Below are 23,373 nucleotides of genomic sequence, written 5' to 3'. Positions count from 1 at the left end.
TATTCCATGGAACAAAATGGTTATCTCAAAGTTTTGATCGAATGTGTTTGGGGGAACGGTGGGCGTGGGAGGGGGGCTAGTTGCCGTCCAATTACTTTCGACAATTAAAAAGGGCAATAGCCATTTCAATGTCCCAATCGATTAAGCCGTTTTTGAAGTTTCTACGAAAACACTTTCTATAAAAACCTATATGCCCCAAGAGCATAAGTTAGAACCCTTGCCCTGTGGGCTGTGTGTGTGTGTGTGTGGGGGGGGGGGGGGTTGTCATCCTCAAAGACCTAATTTCTTGATTTCTTAACTAGTGCCCTGGTATAAAAAAAATAATACATTGTGCCTACGTCGTTCCGTACTTAGACGGTGCTATTGCGCTGCTTATGATAAAGACAAAGTTGGAAAGGGAGTTAAAGGCGCTTTTGAGGAACTCGCTCTCAGCCCGCTTGTTTATAAAAATTTGGCTACAAGCTCAGATACTACGGGACTTATTGAGCGAACTCTTAAAGATGTAGCAGTAACAAAAGAAAATATGAAACAGGCTATAGCGCAAAAAGTTAACGAAGCACTTAAAATTCACCCCTCGACCACACCATCTGCTGCTGAAATTGAAAAGATAATTGGCGTAGTTCACGATGCGATAATACTGGAATATACTCCGAGATTTGACAGGATTGAAAAAGACCTGAAAATATGTCAAAATCAACTGGAATTACTTGAAAATCGAGTTGCTAGAGTTGATCGATGATGCTGACCAAGAGTTGAGACTGGATTCACTACTGTTCAACGGTGTCAAGCAATCCCCCGGCGTTGAAATAAAAGATGCAACAATGAATATTATACGCAATAAGATGGCGTTCTCAGGTCTTGCTGATAGTGATGTTATATCTGTGTATAGGTTTCGGTTGAACTCTGTTGATAGCCGCCCTGATAAAATTCCTCCTGTTTTAGTTAAGTTTAAAGACCGCGCACACAGTTATGAAAGTTTTTGCTTGCAAAAAAAACCTTGTGAACACGAAGATTTTTGTGGCTGAGAACTTTACAAAGAAAAAAAAAGAGAATTGTTGCCTGCTGCAAGGGAAAAATACGGCAATAAGTTCGTGTGGTCAAACCAAGGTCGGATCTACGTCCGTCCGGAGAATGCAACTTCTGCTCGTAGACTTTGGTCTCTGAATGACATATTCGATCGTGTTTGAGTTGCTTTGTGTTTTTTATTTTTTTTTTGTTTTTTTTTTTAATTTTTTTTTTTCGTTTTTAAATTTTTAGTCTTTATATGTGTTTTTTTTGTATTTAAATTTTGAGTCTTTATATGTGTTTATCTATTATTATTATTATTCAATTATTCCTATTAAATTTATGAGTCTTTATATTTGTTTTTTTTTTGTGTTTAAATTTTTAGTCTTTATATTTGTTTATATATTCTTATTATTATTCAATTATTAATATTTACTTTATTTATAGTTTATTTATGTTTTTTATACCTAATGAAGAAAAAAAGATCGTGGCTTTTTATTTTAATTTCTTATTATGGTTAGTTTACTCCCAATAACTCGGTTAGAGTTGCTTTAAAAAAATTAGCTCTTATTTGATGATTTCCTATAACATCAGATATGACTCCAATTTAGTGATCGAGTTTATGCATGCCCCAATCCGCTCCGTCCTAGTCACTACGTTCGTTTTGAAGAGTTTGGCAAATTAAAAAAGAGTTGTATAGTTTGTGTGTTGCTCAATAGAATTGCCACATAACGTCGGCTTTTGAAGAAATTGTTCAGTTTTTAAGTAATGTTGATAGTGTGATTGATGTTTTGGGAATTTGTGAATCATTCTTGAGTTTGTATAGTCTTCTCTCTTCCTACGCTTTTCCAGGTTACCATCTGATATCGAAGTCGCGGCATTCAATGGGGCGCGGGGGACTTGCATTTTTGGTGAGAGAGGGATTGAATTTTGAGGAAAGGGAGGACCTTTATTTATGGAATGAAGGTAAGATTGAATTTTTGTCTATTGAGATCGAAATAAATAATGTCATAAATTTAATTGTTTGCCTGGTTTATAGACCCCCTGGTGCTCATCCGGAGGAATTTTTTCAGGAGTTTGGTATGTTTTTAAGCAGGGCTCAGTCTAATCGATCAGAGTGTGTTATACTGTGTGATTTTAATTTTGATTTATTGAATTAAAATAGTGTTAATTTAGAATTTTTAAATCTTGCATTATCTCATGATTTGTACCCAGTGAATCTGATTCCTTCCCGTATCACTGCTCAGTCGGCAACATTAATTGATAACATATTTGTTTCTTCAAATCTATTGAGGCAAGCATTCTGTGATGTTCTCCTTCAACCTGCTTCTGACCACCTCCCGATTGTTTGTATGATAAATAGTATCAAAACTTCGACTAAACACCTAAGTAAGAGAGTTTATAGAGATATGAGAAATAATGACTTGAGAAAGCTGAAAGAGCAAGTCAGTACTATAGCATGGGATGAAGTTAGTGAAGAGCAGAATGCAACTACAGCATTTGACAGGTTTATGAATATTCTCTTACCGGTATATGAGGTGTCTTGTCCTCTGAGGAAAATGAGGAAAAACAAAAATGAGCCAAGAAAGCCATGGGTGACCACAGAATTGCTTGGAATGATGGAAATGCGAAACCAGCTTTTTGAAAAACATTTACAGAGCTCGGAAAATGCGAGTTTATTTGAAGAATTTAAGCGAGTCAGAAACAAAGTTAACCATAAGCGTTGCAGTGAGAAAAAAGCATATTATGCTTCTGCTTTTGATGGTAAAAGTGGTGATGCAAAAGGAACCTGGTGACTGATAAATGAGGTTTTAAAAGGGAAGACTAATGATAATGATGGAGTAAAGAGTCTGATGGTGAATGGAAGTGAAATCACTGATAAACAGGAAATGGCTGATGAATTCGGAAAATATTTCACGAACATAGGCGCGAGTATTACGGAAGACGTAGCTAAAAAGTCTAGAAGACATCTGTTAAAGTCCTTTATTGATAATCGAGGCGAAAGGCACAGTTTTTCGTTCGAGAAGTGCACAGCAAAGGAGATCGAGAGCACAGTGAAAGGACTGAAGTCAACTCGGCCGGAATAGATGGACTTAATCTTAGAGCTTTAAATCCTATCTTAGTTCATACAGGACAGGGTCTATCTGGTTTAATAAATCTATCACTCCAGTCCTGCGAAGTCACTAGTGGTCATTAAATATCAAAGGTAATAAAATTGTATAAATTTAAGACGACACAAGAACTATCAGATAGGGGACAGATATCGTTATTGCCTACTTTTTGTAAAATCTCAGGAGTGATTTGTGAATTTTTTCTATAATTCACAGGAGACTTTATGAATATTTGGATAAACTAGGAATATTGTGTGACAGCCAATTTGGATTCCGCAGTAAACATTCTACTAGCCATGCTGTTCATCATCTTCTGGATGTAATCAATGGATCTCTAGAAAAAGGTCTTATTCCTTTAACGATCTTTGTTGACTTCAAAAAAGCCTTTGACACTGTGAATTTTGAGTTGCTGCTGTGTCGCCTATCTAGTCTGGGGATAAAAGATGTTTGCTTGGATTGGTTTAAATCATACTTGTATGGAAGGTCAACTAAAGTAATGATAGATGACATCGTTAGCAGAGTCTATCCTGTAAAATGTGAAGTTCCTCAGGGCTCAGTCCTTGGTCCATTACTCTTTCTCATATACATAGATACTCTGAGGTTCTACATGCCTGAAGCAACTGTTACAGCATTTGCAGATGATACTGCTTTGACGATTTCTGCACAGTCACTGGAAGAACTAGTAGATAAAGCAAACCGAACGCTGGAAAACCTTTTGGTGTTTACTTCCTTGAGTTACCTTGCTGTTAATACTTCTAAGACAAATTATATGATTTTTAGTATGGTAGGAAAAATTGTAAATAGTGCTTCCGTAGTATTTGATAATTTGTCGCTTTCACAGGTTTTTGAAAATAAATATTTAGGATTTTATGTTGATAATAATTTGAGTTGGAAGAAGCACATAAATATGATTTCTTCTAAGCTTGCACGAGGTCTTGGAGTGATGCGGCGTTTGAAACACGTGTTACCCTTAAGTGTTTTAAGAAATATGTATCATACTGTTTTTCATCCTTTTATTGTTTATGGTTGCTGTATTTATACATCTAATTTTACTTCAAATATTAAAAGACTGCAGATTCTTCAGAATAAGGCACTACGAGTACTGGGTGAGTTTGTTCAGTATGAGCATACGCGGGAATCTTTTATTAATTTTAGAATTTTAAATATTCATCAGATCAGGGACCATCAGGCGGGAGTGTTTACTTACCAGGTGCTTAATAGATTATCTCCAGAATATTTTAGAGATTTTTTTAAGTTTAATTCTGATTATCATCATCATAGGACTAGAGGTCGTGGAAGCTTAGTCTCAGAAGTAAGGAGTACAAGTCGATCTAGTTTTGCAATTAAAAATTATGCAGTTAATTTGTGTAATGGTTTCCCGGAGAGCAATAGGGAGTCAGAAAACCATTTCCAGTTTAAAATTAGATTAAAAAATTTTTTTTTGGGGGGGAATTAATTTTTTTTTTTTTTTTTTTTTTTTTTTTTATTTTAAATTTTAATTAATTTTTAAATGAAAATGTTAAAAAAAATGTTAAATTGAGTTAATTTGTATTGAATGGTATGAAAAGAGTAGAAAGAGTGAATGAGTTTTGTTTATGATAAAAGATTGTGTGACGCTGCTCAAGTCACAATAGTGGCTTAATAAAACGTCATACGTTCTTACCATCTCTACGTTTGTTGATAATGTTATTCAAAAAATGTGTTGTAAGTGCCAGTTAAGTATGATGTATTATTAGTTGAAAATAAAAGTCAAGTCAAGTCAAGTCAAGTCAAAGACACTACCCCTCTCAATTCCCAATATGATGAGCTCTTTTTGAATTTTCTACAACAACACTTTCTATAAACACCTTATATGTCCCCAGGGCATAACTTACAACCCTGGCCCTCCGGGCTGTGAGGGGGTCGTCATCCTCAAAGACCTAATTTCCAGAACTTTCAACTACGTTGATCAAAATGGCTATCTCAAAATTTTGATTGGATGTGTTCGGGGAAATGCTGGGCGTGGTAGGGGGGTTAGTTTCCCTCCAATTACCTTCGACAATTAAAAAGGCCCTAGTCCCTTCAATTTCCAATTAAATGAACCCTTTTCGAAGTTTCTATGACAGCCCCTTTGATACAAAGTGCCCTGGTCAAAAATAATATGTTGTGCCCACATCGTTCTTTACTTAGGCAGCGCTATTGCGGTGCTTCTGATAAGGGCAATAGTCCTCTCAATTCTCAATTGAATGAGCTGTTTTTGAAGTTTATGCGACAACGCTTTCTATAAACACCTTATATGCCCCTAGGACATAACTTACAACCTTGTCCCGGAGGGCCTTGAGGGGGTTGTCATCCTCAAAAACCTAATTTCCAGATATTTCAACTACATTGAACAAAATGGCTATCTCAAAAGTTTGATTGTATGTGTTTGGGAAAATGGTGGGTGTCAGAGGGGGTTTAGTTGCCCTTCAATCACTTGTGAGTATTAAAAAAAGCAGTAGCCCTTTCAATTTCAAATCGAATGAGCCCTTTTTGACGTTTCTACAACAACGCTTCCAATACAAACCTTAAATGCCCACATGGCATAACTTACAACCCTTGCCCTGAGGGCTGTGAGTAGAGTGTCATCCTCAAAGACATAATTTCTGGACCTTTTAACTAAATTGTACAAAATGGCTAGCTCAAAATTTTGATTGGATGTGTTTGGGGAAATGGTGGATGTGAGAGGGATGTTAGTTGCCTTCTAATCACTTTCAGCTATTAAAAAGGGCACAAGCCCTTCTAATTTCTAATCGAATGATCCCTTTTCGAAGCTTCTACGACAACTCCTTTGATACGAAGTGCCCTGGTCTAAAAGAAAAAAATAATACATTGTGCCAACATCGTTCTTTACTTAGGCAGCGCTATTGCGCTGCCTATGATAATATTGGCAATCTTGAACAGATGTGATTTATGACTGCAGATGTACATTGACTACAAGATGGATTAAATACATATGTGAAATATATTTAAGACAACGTTCTGAATCAGTGTGTGAAAAAAGAGTGAGATAACTATGTTATTATCTTACTTTTGAGAATAAAAATGTTTCGAAATAAAAAATGTTTCTTTTTCTTGTTAGGCATTTTATTAGGTTACCGCTCCTCTCTCCCTATGGAACCAATAGGTGACGAAAGGTTGCTCGAAGACGCGTCTATAATTGACATTGCATTTACTCTTCATCGGCAGCACGATAGCGCTGCCTAAGTAAAGAGCTTTGTGGCCACAATGTGTTTTTTTTCTTCTTTCTTCGACAGGCACTTCATATCGAAGGAGTTGTCGTCGAAACTTTAAAAAGGGCTCATTCGATTGGAAATTGGGGTGGCTGGTGCCCTTTTTAATATTCGAAAATGATTAGAGGGGAACTAGCCCCCCCCACGCTCATCATTCCCCCAAACACATCCAATCAAAACTTTGAGATAGCCATTTTGTTCAGCGTAGTTGATTTCCAGATAGAAAATATGTTTTTGAGGAGGAAACTCCCCCAAAATCCTCGGGGCAAGGGTTTTAATTTATGCCCGAGGGCATATAAGAACAATGTTGGCACAATGTACCATATATTTTTTTGCTTAAGAGCAGGGCACTTCGTATGGAAGGGGTCGTCGTAGAGACTTCAAAAGGGGCTCATTCGATTGGAAATCGAGAGTTCTAGGGCCCTTTTTAATAGTCGAAAGTGATTGGAGGGCAACTACGCCCCCCCCCCTCACACCCATCATTCCCCCAAACACATCTAATCAAAATTTTGAGATAGCCATTTTGTTCAGCGTAGTTAATTTCAAGATAGAAACAGTGTTTTTGAGGAGGACACTCCCCCACAACCCTCAGGGCAAGGGTTTAAAGTTATGCCCTGGGGACATATAAGGTTTTTATAGAAGGTGTTGTTGTAGAAACTTCAAAACAGGCTCATTCGATTGGAAATTCAAAGGGCTAGCACCCTTTTTAAAATTCGATAGTGATCGGAGGGCACCTAGCCCCCCCCCACGCCCATCATTCCACAAAAAATATCCACTACAAATTTTGGGATATCAATTTTGTTAAGCGTAGGCTAGTTGATTTCCAGGTAGAAAATATGTTTTTGAGGAGGACACTCCCCAACAACCCTCAGAGCAAGGGTTTTAAGTTATGGCCTGGGGGCATATAAGGTTTTTTATAGAAGTCGTTATTTACTGTTGTCAGGCTTCATACTCACTTTTCACTCCCAAATCATTGTTCCTGTTTTTAATACTTGATTTTTTGTGTTTTCAGTAAAGCGCTAGTTTTCTATTATCTTAGAAACGCAGGGAAACACAATTAGTTGATTTATTTGTACTAGTTTGATTTATATTTATTAGATAGGAATAATTTTTGTGAAGCAATAATTTTTGTCCGTTTTAAGTTTCAACTTCGCTCTTTACTTCCCTTGGAAAAACTTTGTTTTTCTCGGATTTAATCTTAGCATCTTGTTTATTATGGTTTTCTTTTTCGTTGTTGTAAAATTTAGTTAATAGACGGCTGGTTTTTTTCGTTGGCAATATTTTCAGTGCTAATGTATGCCACCAGGCATGTGCGCTGTTTTGTGACATTTATTTATGCATATGTTGTAAATAAAAATATTTTACTCTACGACTTAAAATTTTAAAATTCTCTGAACTAGAGGGAGGGAAGGGCCCTCTGTAAACATGGAACATAACCTGTTAAAAAAGTACTCTGTTAAAAAAAACAGAGTACTGGAGGAAGCCCTCTTAAAATCTTGGAATGTCAGAAAAATCAAAGTTTCCAACTCTTTTATGTTTTAGGGCTATTGGGGGATGATGGGTAAATTGTAAGCTGGAAAGTATGAGTTAAAGAAGAATCGAATAGTATGGTAATTCTGTTCGTAATTTTCTTATCTATGTTGCTATAGCCAAAGGCTAGTATGCCCCTTATCTATCTTGCTATAGGTAAAACAGTTAGTATGCTCTTATCTATCTTTTTATAGCAAAAAGTTAATATAGCCTTATTTATCTTTCTATAGCCTAAACACCTAGTATGCCTTTATTCAAAATGGCCTAGGATGCAAAGTTGCAGGAAAATAAAGAGTTAGGATTACGAAATATAAGGGAAAAGGTCTAAATTGAAGAAATTCACTAGAAGTCCCGTCTTAAAAGCCTTCTGAAATGGAATGAAGGGAAAGGTCCCCGAAAATCCCCGTGAAATAGACTGCATGGGTGGGGGGAGGGGTAATCTCGCAGGAATAGAAATTTCAGGCTTACGACTTTTAAAAAAAATGTTAAAGTGTCCGTATACACCAGGATCAAACATAAAACTCTTGAAAAAGATGAAAAAAATTCGGTTAAAGCTTAACAAAGTGGAAAAAGAGGCAAAATGCCTAGTATTCTCACAGCTGAAACGGCCCCGGGAATCCCCCCCCACACTCGAAAGTCACCGTGAAAAAGCAGTTGGGGGAAGGACCTTGATGGATTTACCGATATCATTCCTGAATCAGTATCGAATAAGAATTTTTTGCAATACACAGTTTTTCTGAAACCACATTTTTAAATTTTTGGTTAGCGTGAACCGAGATTCTCTCTTTACTAGGTTGCAGCTTCCGCTGAATCCAAGATAGGGACGTAGTCATTTACTTTGTATCTGACTTGTCCCTTTAAGCGGCCCATGAGAAAAGTACTAATCTATTGTGGTTGGGGTAGACTGGGCCTATCTGAGCTCATTCATAACTAGTTTTTTTAGACAAACCTTTGCTTTGTATTTAGTTACTATGAAGGAAGAATTTTGTAATGTTTGTCCTGATTTCAGTTTTCTGCTGAAATCACAACTCTGAAAAATCAAAATCATGTTGTTACCTGATATGAAAGTCCTATTTAATTTGTAGTCGAAGCTGTCCTATTAGACGCTTTGTGACTCTTAAGAACAGTAATTGAAAAATTACTCTGATTAATGGTGATTCCTTTTTTTTTTTTACCGTTTTTTCCTCTTTGCCTCAGAGAGCCATTGCTGCATAAGGGCTTTTATTTATGACATTTAGGAGTTCACTAAGATGGTATACTATTCTGACTGGGGAATGTGCAATATGAGAGGCTATAGACAGCTAATTCTCTTGATTTTCTCTCTGAAATACAATATTTCTTTCAAGTGTCTTTGACCGGCTCCCTTGAAAAGTCTGCAAAGATTGCAATACTTGTTTCAGTGTCCCAGCATGCACAGATAGATTATTTTGCTGGACTCTTATTTTGCTTTTAACCTATACATATGTGTAGACAATTTTGAGGAACCCGTGTCCAACACGCTTGAAACCCGTGAGATGAAAACGCTTTTAAGTTTTGCTGGGTTCGACAAGGAGAACCTGAAAACGATTTTTGCCGAACCCGCTCAAAACATGCTTCAAACCTGGTGCATGAAAACACAACTCTGGTAAGTATGAGTTTTCTTTGAAGAATAGACGAAAAAAAGCGCTCTCCTCCAAATGCTTTGAAATGTTTTCCTGTTATTTAAAGCCTCCATTTGCTGTTGGGTTGCTTTTAGCATTTTCAGCATTAGGTGGCTGTCAAGGTATCTTATGAACCCATCTGTTATATTTTGAAAACTTAGACTTTAGCCATATTTTAGTGTCATTGTAGGCTAGCCTACCCTGTGTCATGCTCATATCCTAGAATTGCCATAGCCTATCATGTGTAAATCCTGCATTTCTATTTTTTAAATTGAGCTCTGCTTGTTTCTTTAATACATGGGTATCAATGCATAATTCTGGCTATTGAGAAGGAAAGCCTATAAAATTCTGAAACATCTTTAAAAAATCTTAAAATAATATGGCTAGGCTACTTAGCCTTTGTGGTTTCTAGAAGTTCTTCACTGTATCTCATTGTATCCCCAACTCCCCTAATGTGCAAATATATATAACCCAGATTATATGGTCTATTTCCCATACATCTCTGTTTTTGATTACATAATAGGCTAGGCTAGTTCAGGCACCAGCAGACAAAAAGATAATAATTTTTGGATCATCTTGAAAAATCTGTTTCATGGGTTGTGGAATCACTTCTATTCATATCAAACCTTCTGATTATGAATATCTAGGAATAAGTTCCTCCAAGGGGTGCCTAACCCTTAAAAATGACATGAAAAGTTAAAAAATGCTGTCTACCAAGTTTTGCATGCATTTTTGTCAGACTCACAGCACTAACTAGGCTAACACAAAGCTTGGGCAAGGATTGGGTAAATATTTACCAAATCATATTATTGACTTATGAATCAAGTGAATATAGCCTACCACTTGATGCCTATTTTATGCTCTTTCCAAATATAATAATCATTTTTGTTGGAAATGAATTTTACCCCCACCCCTATATAGCCTATATACCAATTCAGGGGATATATTTGCACATTAGGGGGGGGGGGTGAGGGCAAATTTCATTTATGATGTAAATGGGAGGTAAATTTTAACTTTACCCCACCCCTCTAATGTACAAATATATACCCTGAATTGGTATATAGCCTAGGGGTGGGGGTAAAATTAATTTCCAACAAATATAATTATTATATTTGGAGAGAGCATAAAAAAAGGTATCAAATGGTAGACCTATATTCACTTTATTTGTAAATCAATAATATGATTTGGTAAATATTTACCAAGGCTTGGACATTCAAGAAGAAGAAACAATTGGCAATTAAATAGCCTAAATAACAATTCCATACCACCATCTGTTAAAAGCCTAGCTAACCACACCCTCACAACAAGTATTGGAATAGTATACATCAAATATATATCAGGATTATACATGACAAATCTAAATCAGGATTATCTAGTGCCTGGAATTCAACAAGCTACTTCAGGACACAAATTAGAGTAACCTGCTATGTTTAAGCATGCTCCACATAGAAAAAGAACATGTAAGAAGACTAAATAGTTTTAGTTGGGAATTCCATAATTCCTAAACAGAAAGAAGAAAAACTATTCTAATTTATTGAAAGAAATTTGCAATGAGAATGATTTTCATATTTGAATAGAGTATAGAATTCTGATTCAAATGGCATCATAACTTGTTAGTAAGCTCTTTACTCAATGAAACTAACCATTATCAAGTTCTGAACCTGTTCTATCTGTCTTATTTCTTTTCTCCTCCCCTCCTTTTGAATTGTTTTAGTTTAATCTCAATTTAAAATAGTACCAATATTGGGTAAATTTCTAGATGACAGTATTTATGCTGTCTTGGGAAGTAGTGGAGTTAGTTAGGCTAAATAAAATTTCCATGAATGAAATAAGGGTCTAGAATCCATTTTGGAAAGGGGTTTTCAAGCTACCATGTCTACCTAGCCCTGATTTCTGGGGCTTAGAAGATTGCATAGAAGACAGGTACCATAGGTCAAATTGAAAGACACTACTAATACTACTAACAACTCACTCTGGCACCAAGTCACCTGAGGCCAGCATAGCTGTGCATGCTCCTCTATCCCAATCTATTCAAAGCTTCCCTCTTTACAATCTCCCAAGAAATTCCCATTTCCCTTTAATCTTTTCTTACAACATTACCTTTAAAAATTACCTTAAATTGCACTTGCTAGCAATAAGGATGAATCCTGTAGACACTGGTCAATGATGATGGTGACTCAGCTCATTGGGTGCATCCAAAACTGTATGCCATGGCTTGCTGCATCAATCTCTGTCAACAGCTGACTTGAAGACTTCAGTATTAGGAGACATGACTGCATTCTGGCTCAGGGAATTCCATAGGCCAACCACATGGTTGGAGAGAAATTTGCTTTGCATCCTGGTATTAGCATGTTTCTGGTAGAGCTTCAGGGGGTGCCCTCTTGTTCTTGACAAACTATCTAACTGGAATAAGTCAGGGATGATATTGTGGTTGCAGATCAATTTGTATGCCATCAATACATCCCCTCACTTATGTTGGTATGTGAGAGATGGTACATTGAGCCTCTGGAGTCTGGTAGAATATGGCAAATTTTGAAAACCCCTTATGCTTTTTGTTGCTTGCTGGTGCACCAATTTCAGAATCAATTGGTCAAGCTTGTTAACTGGCATGGAAATGGACATCCCAAATTCTAATTTTGGTTGGATCAGGCCCTTTAGGAGCTTAATAATCATTGCTGGAGATCTACTGCATTGCTAGAGATCTACCTTTGCTAAAGCTTTTCTGTCATCTGAATCAAATGCCTGCTCACAATCTATGAAACTGAGGATTAAAGGCATTTGATGACTCACGCACTTCTCAGTTATTGATCTAAGAGTAAAAATTTGGTCAATATACTCTGCCCTTCCTAAAACCGCACTGTTCATCTCTTAAAACTTTGTCTACAGCATCTTTAATTCTAAAAAGTATCATCATTCAAAGTAATTTACTTCCTACAGAAACTAGACTAATGCCTCTATAATTACCTTGCTCCCTCTTAGCACCTTTCTTATGAAGAGGTGCAATTAGAGTTTTCCTACAATTGCTAGGTACTTCCCCTTTTTCAAAAATAATATTCATATTCTTCAGTAACTTATGTCTACCCTCACAACCACCATATATAAAAAACTCATTTACCGCACTATCAGCACCTAGGTTTTTATTATTTTTTTAATCATTTTAGTACTGTCACTTATTCTTCTTCACAAAACAAATCTTTCTCTACATCCAAATTATCACAAACTTTTTTGTTCTTTTCTATATCTGTTCCTTTCATGGGCACCCATATCATGAATTTTAGGGTGGGGGGGGAGGGGACTTACCTGGTCTAGTTGGCACTTCCAATGCTGTATAATTGAAATCTCACGACAAAATACCATAGGCAGTGCAATAGCACAGCCTAAGTAAATTGTCTGATCAATATAAATATGCAAAAACCTGGAAGCCAATCAAAAAGTGGTATTAAATGTGATACACTAGACCCTCTAGCCCAGTGGTTCCCAGCCAATGCCCCACCTTGACATTTATAAAATCCTGATGCCTCCCTCATGACATTTAATTTTTTCATTTGCAATTTTCCATATATTCACCTTAAGGAAGCTCAAAAGGCCATTAACCTGGCATCCAACCAACTTCCACAGAATAAATCATCCATGAAAGAGGAAAGTGGAAGATAGATAAATAAATTAAGTTTCCCAATATATAATAGAGAACTGAAATGCAGAAATAGCAACTATTTGAACAAAATATTATTCTGAAATACATTGATCATTTCATTATTTAACTAGTAATAATGAAAAATAAAAATTGGGCTCACCTTAAAGTGAGATCCTGATGTGTCATGTCTGTGACAGAGAGATTTTATATCAGGCTCCAATTTAGTCAAGTCTCTAGGTTTCTCTTTCAGTGATATCAAGTTGATTTCTTTTCTGTGATAACAAATAATTGAGAGTACCAATGCCAAATTCAGGTAAATATGAAGATGTGATAACAATTTTCTTGCAGACTTGGTTGAATGTGGGTAATTAGTTTCTCTCATCACAAAGCCACACCATCACTCCTTTTATTTTGAATATAGTTTTAACAGACATCTTTTATTTCCTAGAATTCTTCTTGGTACTGTATCCAAATATCATACATATTGACTAGCAGGGCTAGATTTAAAGCTTTGAAACTTCTAGGCCCAAGTGTTTTTGCTGCTTTGTTTTAGCAAGATTTTTGGGGAAATCCCAAGAAATCTGAGGATAGTGGAAGCACTGAACAGAATGCAACTGTTGAGCCAAAAGTAATGAAAGAGAGAAGCGATATTGAACTCTAAGCTGCCATTCTTGAATGCATCTAACAGTTTTTAAGGTGCCATGGAATTCCTATTATGTTTTAAATCCACTTTCCTGTGAATAGGCAGTATGGTGGTAGAGTGCACCTGGCACTTTGACAATAAATCACATCTGTCCAGTTTTGTTAAGAAAAAAAAAATCACTCAGTGACAATTTATTGTGCACCCTAATATTGTGTGCCCCTAGACCCTGGCCTAGTGGGCCTGTTGGTAAATCCAGGCTTTTCCATTAGTATTGATTGTGTCAATATGATGGAAAATCTTTTTTTTTCAGTAAATTGCTCCTTAAAATCACAGGTCATTATTTTCAAACAATCAATAATGACAAGTGCAGCAGCATTGGGCATCTCACATTTTCTTAGCCAATGAAACTGGTAAGCAATTTTTGTGAGAAATATTTTTTTGACATACCTTAGTAAATATAATGAAGCCAAGTATCTTTGTCTTTGCATCCACAAGAGTTTTATTTGATCCTTGAAGTTGTTTATTCAACATATTTAATTTTTCAAAAATATTTGTTAAATAACTCCCATATGCTTTACCATCAACAATTTTCAGGTGCTTCATTTTAGGCTTGTCACTTAAAGTTCACAATGAAAAACTCACAGATCCATGAGTCTTTTTAACCAGTTCCCCTTTTAGAGCCACCTTACCTCAGTGTGAAGTAAAAGTGTCACATAGCCTGCATTTTCATTTTCATAAAATTGTCTGAAGAGATGCTAGCATTTTGTATTTGCTTTGATATAATTGACACATTTTACAACAGAGTTTAGCATCTCAACAAGGACAGGAGTAATATTTCTGGCAACTAAGTTCTTTCTATGAATAACATAGTGCATTAGAACCATTTCTAGGTTACCACCTTTTGTTAATTTTAAGTAGCCTTTTTTTGTCCATCATAAGAGCCATCTGCAGCAAAAGTTGTTGTGTTGTCTAAAGGTACATTATCAGTGTGTAAGTAATTATTTAGCTCACCATGTATATCAGTGGTGGAAGTGGTGGTTTCTAATGATTTGCAGGATACCTTTCTTCAGCAAAATCACCTTTATCAGTATATCCTGCATATACTAGCAGTACAACCTCACTCCCTCTCATCCATTTGCAGTTGATTCATCCATTTCTAATGAGAAATATCTGGATTTCAACAAGTTTTGTTTCAAAATCCTTACTCATTTCACATGTTTTAATGGTGCTTTGCACCAGAAATTACTGTTCTAGGCCATTCACCAAATTCATTATTAACCAAATAAATAAAATTAAATTTCTTGAATTCTGAATTTCTACTAAACTTAGACTCTTTCCTGCATAATACTTTCTTTAAGTGTTGTCTTGTTTAAATAGTTTTTGAAAAGGGATGCAAATACAAGGAAAATTGCACTTTCTGATAAAGAAATTGGAAATCTCACCTGCTTTGCAACAGAAAATACTTTTCCAAACCATTCACTTGCTTTATAAAGAAATTTCACCATTTTGTATTATATTTTAAGAATATATGTGGGCATGCTTTTGATGGCAAGTTTTTGCAGACAGCTCCCGTTGAGAAATGGGCTAGTAAACATTAATTTTCATAGATGGTAAACATAGATGGCCTTTGCTAATTATCAATTTGTCTGAATATGAAACTGCCCAAAGACTCAGTCTTTGGTATAGTCACCCAAAGGATGCACGTCCTGCCCATGATCCTTCAAAATATTCCCATCCCCCACTGGTGGGGCGTGTGCCCCACCTTGGGAACTATCACTCTAGCTCTTTCAAAGGGGACAACTGTATTGTCTTGTGCAAAAGTTTCAATAGCCCTGTGCAAGTAGCCTAGAATTGAAGACATTTGTGTTTCTGATTATGAACCAGATTGGGGATTAGAAAGTAGAATTCCCAGTTTAGAATACTTTGACCATCATTTACAACTATTGAAATCCATTCAGATAAGACAAAGATGCCTTGACAAACATAGTGACCCATGAAATGGCAGATGAAGCAATGACTATTATTTGTAAATACTGCAGAAAACATTGACCTGAAAGCTATCGGAAGTTTTTCTGAATGGAAAAATATCCTGTTTCTCAGCATGAAGGTTAAAACCCTTGAGACACCCAAAAACTGGTTTCAGCCGCCAAAAGTGTAGCTGTCACAGCATCTCTGAAACTGGACATGATTAAATAGGTCATATTGGCATCCCAAGTTGGTCAAGTCTCTCCAGTGGATGTTCTGAAGGAGCTCCTATCATGCAAATTGTTTACAATTGGTAAAGAAGAAGAAAGGGTTTTAAAACTAAATAGTGGTAGTAAATAACCTTTTACTGGATCTATTTAAGACCAATTCTAATGCTGACCCTTTGCTAACTGTAGTTTTAGACAGTGAAATGAGAGTGGCTGTGGATTTCATGTAGTATTTTGATCTCAAAAACCAAATGGAAAAGAGACTGAAATGTTTCTCTCAAAGAATATTTGAGAAACTCTAGAATACTCAACTTACAGGTGATAGACAGTTACACATGTTTGCTAATACTTACACCAGATATTCTGGCAAGAAGGACCCATCTAGACATGTTGTCTTCCTGAAAGATGGTAGCTGGTGCCATGAACAAAGAGGCAATAAATTGTTGGCAGAAAAATGTTTATGACAGATATCAATGCTATTGAGAACTTAAATGTTCTTCACTAAGATTGTTGATAGAAAACAAAGATTATCAAATTGGCATTTGAAGAACAAAAGAACCAGCACATTTCTAGAAGTGATTTTAGGATTTTTCTGGGAGGAGATCTTTCAGAAAGAGTAACAAATAGATGAAGTTCCTGCCATTATTGCAGGTCTAGGAAACACCCAGGAGGATGCTGACACTTGTATAATGCTTCATGTTGCATCTTACTTGTGAAATATCTGTTCGAAAGTTTTTTTGTCCAAATAACTCAGACATTCTTGTGGTTTTGTCTCAACATTACCAACTGCTGATTTTGCAATCTCAGCACTGCTTTTTACTCCAAGGGCAAAAAGACATTTCTGAGCACAAGTTTGAAGAGGAATTATTGAAAGATGCAGGAAATTCAACCAAGAGAATTGAAAGTGATGTTTCAGTGTGACACAATTGTGTTCAACTTAGTTTGAACAAGAACTGACACAATTGTATAGGAAGCTGGTTGTTGCCTTGTAAAGTAGAAAGGCTGGTGACTTCAATTCACTCATGATCTTTGGGTTTCTTTTTTATGTAAGAAGAAATACCTAAATAAAATTTTTCCAATAGAAAACACCTTCTGGCGTTCAAACCTCTTCCAATTATTCACAGCCTCTTCAACTTTGGATGGGTATTCAGTGAAACCCAGGATGTGATACAATTGACTAGTTACTTGCCTTTGAGACCACTCTTAATGCAGCGAATTTTGTCGTATTGCACTTGTACCAATGATTGTAAGGACTACAAAAAAAAAAAAAAAAAAAAAATAAATAAAAAATGTAGCTTGCTGTGTAGTTGGGGAGCTGTAATTGCATTGGATTCTAATATCAAATTGATGAAGTTGCTGCCATTATTGCAGAGCTAGAAAACACCCAGGAGGTTGAAGTTACTGCCATTATTGCAGAGCTAGAAAACAGCCAGGAGGATGCTGAGTCTTGCATAATGCTTCATGTTGCATTTTACTTGTGAAATGTCTGTTCTATAGTTTTTGTTTGTCCAAATGACTCAGACATTCTGATAATTTTACTTCAACATTACCAACTGCTTGTTTTACAATCTCAGCACTGCTTTTTTCTTCAAGGGCAAAAAGACATTCCAGAGCAGAAGTTTGAAGAGGGATTATTGAAAAATACAACAATCTCAATGAAGAAAATTGAAAGTGATGTTTCAGTGTAACTTAATTTGACCAAGAACTGACACAACTGTGCAGGAAGCATATTGTTGCAGTGTAAAGTAGAAAGGCTGGTGACTTCAATTCACTCATGATCTTTGGGTTCCTTTTTTATGTAAGAAGAAATGCCTAAAGACAATTTTGCCAACTGAAAACCGTTCTGGGTTTCAAACCTCTTCTGATTATTCACTGCCTCTTCAACTTTGGATGGGTATTCAGGGAAATCCGAGATGTAATACAATTGACCAGTTACTTGCCTCTGTGACCACTTTTAATACAGAGAATTTTGTCATATTGCAGTTGTACAAATGATTGTGGGTTTTGTTGTGGTTGCAAAGGAATACAGCTCCCTAACTGTGTAGTTGGGGAGCTGTAATTGCATTGGATTCTGATGATGATAGTCATTGGGATGTAATTATCTGTAAATATATTTATTTTGCTATGCAGTCAATATTTATTTATTTCTAGCCTGTCAGACAATACAAAAAAAGTATACAGAGACAGGGTGCAAAATAGAGAAAGTAACAAATAAAGGAAATAACAAAAAAAGACATCACAAGGTTTATCAGAACAATTAATAAAAATCATCTATAAAAAACTGAACAACTGTTACATACATACAACTTGAAACATTGCTGTATAAGAAGGAATTACCATAGATGAAAATGGATTTCGTGGTTAAGTTTCAAAATCGCACTGGAATTTTGATTTCCAATTGAACAAGCCCTCTTCAAAGTTTATGCAGAAATCTTTTCCATAAAAATCATATGTTTTTGCAATGGACAACTTGCATAAATTAATGCCCTTGTCCGAGGGACTTCTGGCAGGATGGTAACCCTGGAGCCATGCTTATTTGACCTTTAGTCTATTCTGAACAAAATGGGTATTTCAAACTTTTGATTTAATGCATTTGGGGACAAAGAGCTTATGGGGACTAGTTGCCCTCCAGACTCTTAAAAAGTGACTGGATTATAAATATTAATTTGCAATCAAATGAGAATCCCTCAAAGCTTATACAACCTCTTCTTCCATATGAAGTGAGTCTAGGAAAATAATAAATCATTGAAACCTTATGGCTCTTTAGTATAGGCAATGCTATAGTATTGCATCTGATACAATTCTTCTCAATGTACTTCAATGTTTTTCTCTTTTTTTTGTCGTTGTTTTTTGAGTAGTTGAGACTTAGACAGGGACATCATTTCCGACATACAAACAGAAAAAAGACAAACACTGGGACTAGCAAACACCAGCCCAGACACGCAAGAAAAGAGAGTGAGAGAGAAAAACGCATACAAACACAGATTCAGACATACAAACAGACAAAGACAAGCACTGGGACAAGCAAACACCTGCCATGACACACATGCAATAAGAATGAGAGAGACAAAAATACATAAATACATAGATTCAGACTTACAAACAGTCAAAGACAGGCACTGGGACAAGCAAACACCCGCCCAGACACATATGCAATGAGAGAGACAAAAACACAAACAAATACATAGATTCAGACATACAAACTGACAGACATGCACTGGGATAAGCAAACACCCGCCTAGACACACTGGCTTAAAGAGTGAGAGAGATAAAACCCCATACAAATACATAGATTCAGACTTACAAACAGACAAAGACAGGCAATGGGACAAGCAAACACACACCCAGACACACATACAATGATAGAGACAAAAATACATACAAACACATAAATTCAGACATGCAGACCAACAAAGACATGCACTTGGCCATGCAAACACCTGCCCGGACACACTGGCTTAGAGAGTGACAGAGACAAAAACACAAACAAATACATATGTTCAACCATACAAACAGTCAAAGACTGATACTGGGACAAGCAAATACCCGCCAAGACATACAGTCTTGAAGAGTGAAAGAGACTAAAACACATGCAAACCCATAAATTCAGATGTGCAAACCAACAAAGAAAGGCACTGTGACAAGCAAACACCCACCCAGACACACATGCAATGACAGTAAGAGAGACAAAAACACATGCAAATACATAGATTCAGACATACAAACAGTTAAAGACAGATGCTGGGAGAAGCAAACACCCGCCCAGACACACAGGCTTAGAGAGTGAGAGAGACAAAAATGCATACAAACACATACATTCAGACATGAAATATTCAGAATATAAATTGTCAATTCAATCAAATAGTCAAATTCAGAAATGACTTCATTCAAGTTAGGGTCATTTAAGTTCACTTAGCATGGCGTGCTACTCTCTAAGCAGGTGTGTCTGGATGTGTGTTTGCTTCTCCCATTGCCGTTCTTGGCCTGTTTGTATATCTGAATCTATATGTTTGTATGTGTTTTTGCCTCTTTCATTCTCAATGCATTTGTGTCTGGGTGGGTGTTTGCTTCTCCCAGTGCCTGTCTGCCTGTTTGTATATCTGAATCTATGTATTTTTGTGTGTTTTGTCTCTCTCATTGCATATGTGTCTTGGAAGGTGTTTGCTTGTTTCAGTGCCTGTCTTTGTCTGTTAGTATGTCTGAATCTATGTATTTTTATGTGTTTTTGTCTCTCTCACTGTCTTTGCCTTGTTTATCTGGGTTGGTGTTTCTGGGTTGGCTTGTCCGAGTGCCTGTCTTTGTCTGTTTGTATGTCTGAATCTATGTGTTTCTATGCGTTTTAGTTTCTCTCACTCTCTGTACCTGCGTGTCTGGGCTGGTGTTTGCTTCTCCCAGTGCCTATCTTAGTCTATTTGTATGTCTGATTCTGTGTATTTGTATATGTTTATTTTTCTCTCACTCTCTATGCCTGTGTGTATTGGCTGGTGTTTGCTTGTCCCAGTGTCTGTCTTTGTTGGTTTGTATGTCTGAATTTATGTGTTTGTGTCTCTCTCACTCTCCGTGCCTGTGTGTCTGGGCGGGTGTTTGCTTGTCCCAGTGTCTGTCTATGTCTGTTTGTATGTCTGAACTGTGTATTTGTATTTATTTTTGTCTCTCTCACTCTCTAAGTCTGTGTGTCTGTGTGGGGATTTGCTTGTCCCAGTGCCTATCTTTGTTGGTTTGTATGTCTGAATTTATGTATTTGTATGTTTTTTGCCTCTCTCACTTTCCGTGACTATGTGTCTTGATGGGTGTTTGCTTGTCCCAGTGCCTGTCTTTGTTGGTTTGTATGTTGGATTTTATGGACTTTGCGCGTTTTTGTCTCTGTCTCTCTTTCTCACTTTCTACGCTGGTGCGTCAGGGTAGCTATTTTCTTTTCCCAATGCCTGTCTTTTGTCTGTTTGTATGTCTGAATTTATGTATTTGTATGTTTTTTGCCTCTCTCACTTTCCGTGCCTATGTGTCTTGATGGGTGTTTGCTTGTCCCAGTGCTTGTCTTTGTTGGTTTACATCTCTGAATTTATGTCTTTGTATGTGTTTTTGTCTCTCTCACTCTCCAAGCCTGTGTGTCTGGGTGGGTGTTTGCTTTTCCCAGTGCATGTCTTTGTTGGTTTGCATGTCTAAATTTATGTGTTTGTATGCGTTTTTGTCTCTCATTCTTTAAGCCTGTGTGTGTGAGCGGATGTTTGCTTGTCCCAGTGCCTTTTATTGTCTGTTTGTATGTCTGAGTCCATATATTTGTATGTGTATTTTGTCTTTCTCACTCTCTTTGCCTGTATGCCTGGGTAGGTGTTTGCTTGTCCCAGTGCCTGTCTTAGTCGGTTTTCATGTCTGAATTTATATGTTTGTATGCGTTTTTGCCTCTCTCTGTGCCTGTGTGTCTGGATGGGTGTTTGCTTGTCCCAGTGTCTGTCTTTGTCTGTTTTTAGGCGAGAATTGCGTATTTGTATGTGTTTTTGTATCCCTCACTCTTTAAGCCTGTGTGTCTGGGCTGGTGTTTGCCTGTCCCAGTGTCTGTCTTTGCCGGTTTGCGTATCTGAATCTATGTGTTTTTATGAGTTTTTGTCTCTCTCACTCTGAGTTGATGGTTGTGGTGAAATCAACGATGTTAATCTACAATAATCGAATTTATTTTCTTTTTGAAATTGCTATTGTTTTATAAAGTCGAAAAAATGGATTATTAATGAGCTCCATTTTCATTTAAAACACATACATAAAAAAAGAAGAATTTTTTGGGTCCCGCCCCTCCCTTGTTTTTTTTCTACAATTAGCCACGTCTTTATGCATCCCCACAACTACTTGATTTTAATTTAAATTATTAGCACAAGGGAAGATTCGATCTATGATTAAAAGCATAGCATAAATTTTAATATATGTAGAAACTCAAAGAGCCAATACGGGTCCAATTTTTATTTATTAATTTTTTTTTAGTCTGTCAAGTTATAGTAATAGTGGTATATTTAATTAACTTTAACAAAAATTTAAATACAAAAATCAATATGATTTACCCAAAACCAAATGGTTGACGTGTGGTGAAACAGGTAAAAAAATACATATAACGTCATTTAAATTTACTATAGTAAGAAAAAAAGAAAAAAAGAGAGAAAAGAAAAGAAAGAAACAAAATAAATAAAGAATAATAATAATACTACAGGGGCAGCAACTACATACCATATTCATGCTGTGGGGTCGCACTTACAAACCAACAAGCAATTACAACTTAATTTAAATTAAATCAAATCAAGTCACCTCCAAAACAAACAAAACTAGAATTCATACTTACTTTATAATTTTTCTTTCAATTTTCCTTAAAATCAATAAATTTTCTATTTTCTTCATATCCTTATCCAAATTATTCCTTAAATTTATATCCTTTATAATAAAAGAAAACGTCGACCTAGCAGACACTATAGGTGGAGTATAATAATCATTTTTACCCCTAGTATTTTGGTTATGTATATTCCATCGGCTATAAAACCAACCATTAAAACACTCCGGCAGCTGCTTCATTTTGTACCTATACATAAACACTAATATATAAAAATGATGAAGACCCGCCTCTGGCAATATCCTAAGATCCCTATAGACTTCTCGAACTGATTCTCTCTGATTTTCCTGATAATACTCTAATAGGTTTGTTTTGGGTAATTTACACGGGATTAGCAATTGAAGAAAATGTGCTCATGAATACAGAAGAACAATACAAAATATAGGGATGGATTAACGAAAAATAGAGAAGCCTAAGTATACTAGTTGAAAACATATATTTAAGTTTACGAATCATCCCCAAATTACGCGATAGAATCCGGGATAAAGTTTCAATATGGGATCGGAAACTGATAGTCTCATCTGTAATAATGCCAAGATACTTCACTACCTTTTGACAATCAATCATACCATCTCCATATGTAATATGCTGTATCCATGGATAATAATTAGATGTCCTCGAAAATATGAGAAAATTACTCTTAGTGGGGTTCACCTTTAGCTGATTCACTGTCAGCCATCTTGAAACATCATTTAGCGATTCTCTTACACTCTCTAGGAGCAATCTCTCTGACTTTGCGATCACCACTAAAGACGTGTCATCAGCAAACATAGGCACTGTAGCCGCTCTATCCTTTTTGATGATCTCACTTATTCTTGTTTCCAGTTTACTTACAGACTGTGGAAGATCATTCACAAAAATTAAGAATAATAAGGGTCCAAGTAGCAAACCCTGTGGAACTCCACACTCAATACAATTTTTATCAGAACCCATATTACTATTGAACATATTTTTTTCTACAAGACAAAAAAGAACGTAAAAACGAAAGAGCTGGCCCCTA

At 36.3% G+C, this 23,373-nt stretch overlaps 1 protein-coding gene across 3 annotated transcripts in view; it reads left to right on the top strand.

Annotated features, from left to right (window-relative positions):
- Positions 1–9,552: 9,552 nt before the first annotated feature.
- Nrx-IV (neurexin-4) overlaps positions 9,553–23,373 on the top strand; it is an 89,133-nt gene continuing 75,312 nt past the window's right edge. For 2 of the 3 annotated variants that reach the window (XM_089099396.1, XM_089099395.1), the window contains exon 1: positions 9,559–9,659. In XM_089099396.1, coding sequence (XP_088955522.1) covers positions 9,584–9,659 — 76 coding nt within the window. In that variant the 5' untranslated portion in view covers positions 9,559–9,583. Of the gene's footprint in view, positions 9,660–23,373 lie in introns of all 3 variants that reach the window. The other variant, XM_089099397.1, reaches the window with a different exon arrangement.

This window comes from Artemia sp. Qi Xiang Cuo, chromosome 13 (genome assembly GCF_049724085.1).
Source record: "Artemia sp. Qi Xiang Cuo chromosome 13, ASM4972408v1, whole genome shotgun sequence".
Classification (NCBI taxonomy): Eukaryota; Metazoa; Arthropoda; class Branchiopoda; order Anostraca; family Artemiidae; genus Artemia; species Artemia sp. Qi Xiang Cuo.
Note: the sequence above shows the minus strand (reverse complement) of the source record. Positions and strands in the feature narration are given on the sequence as shown.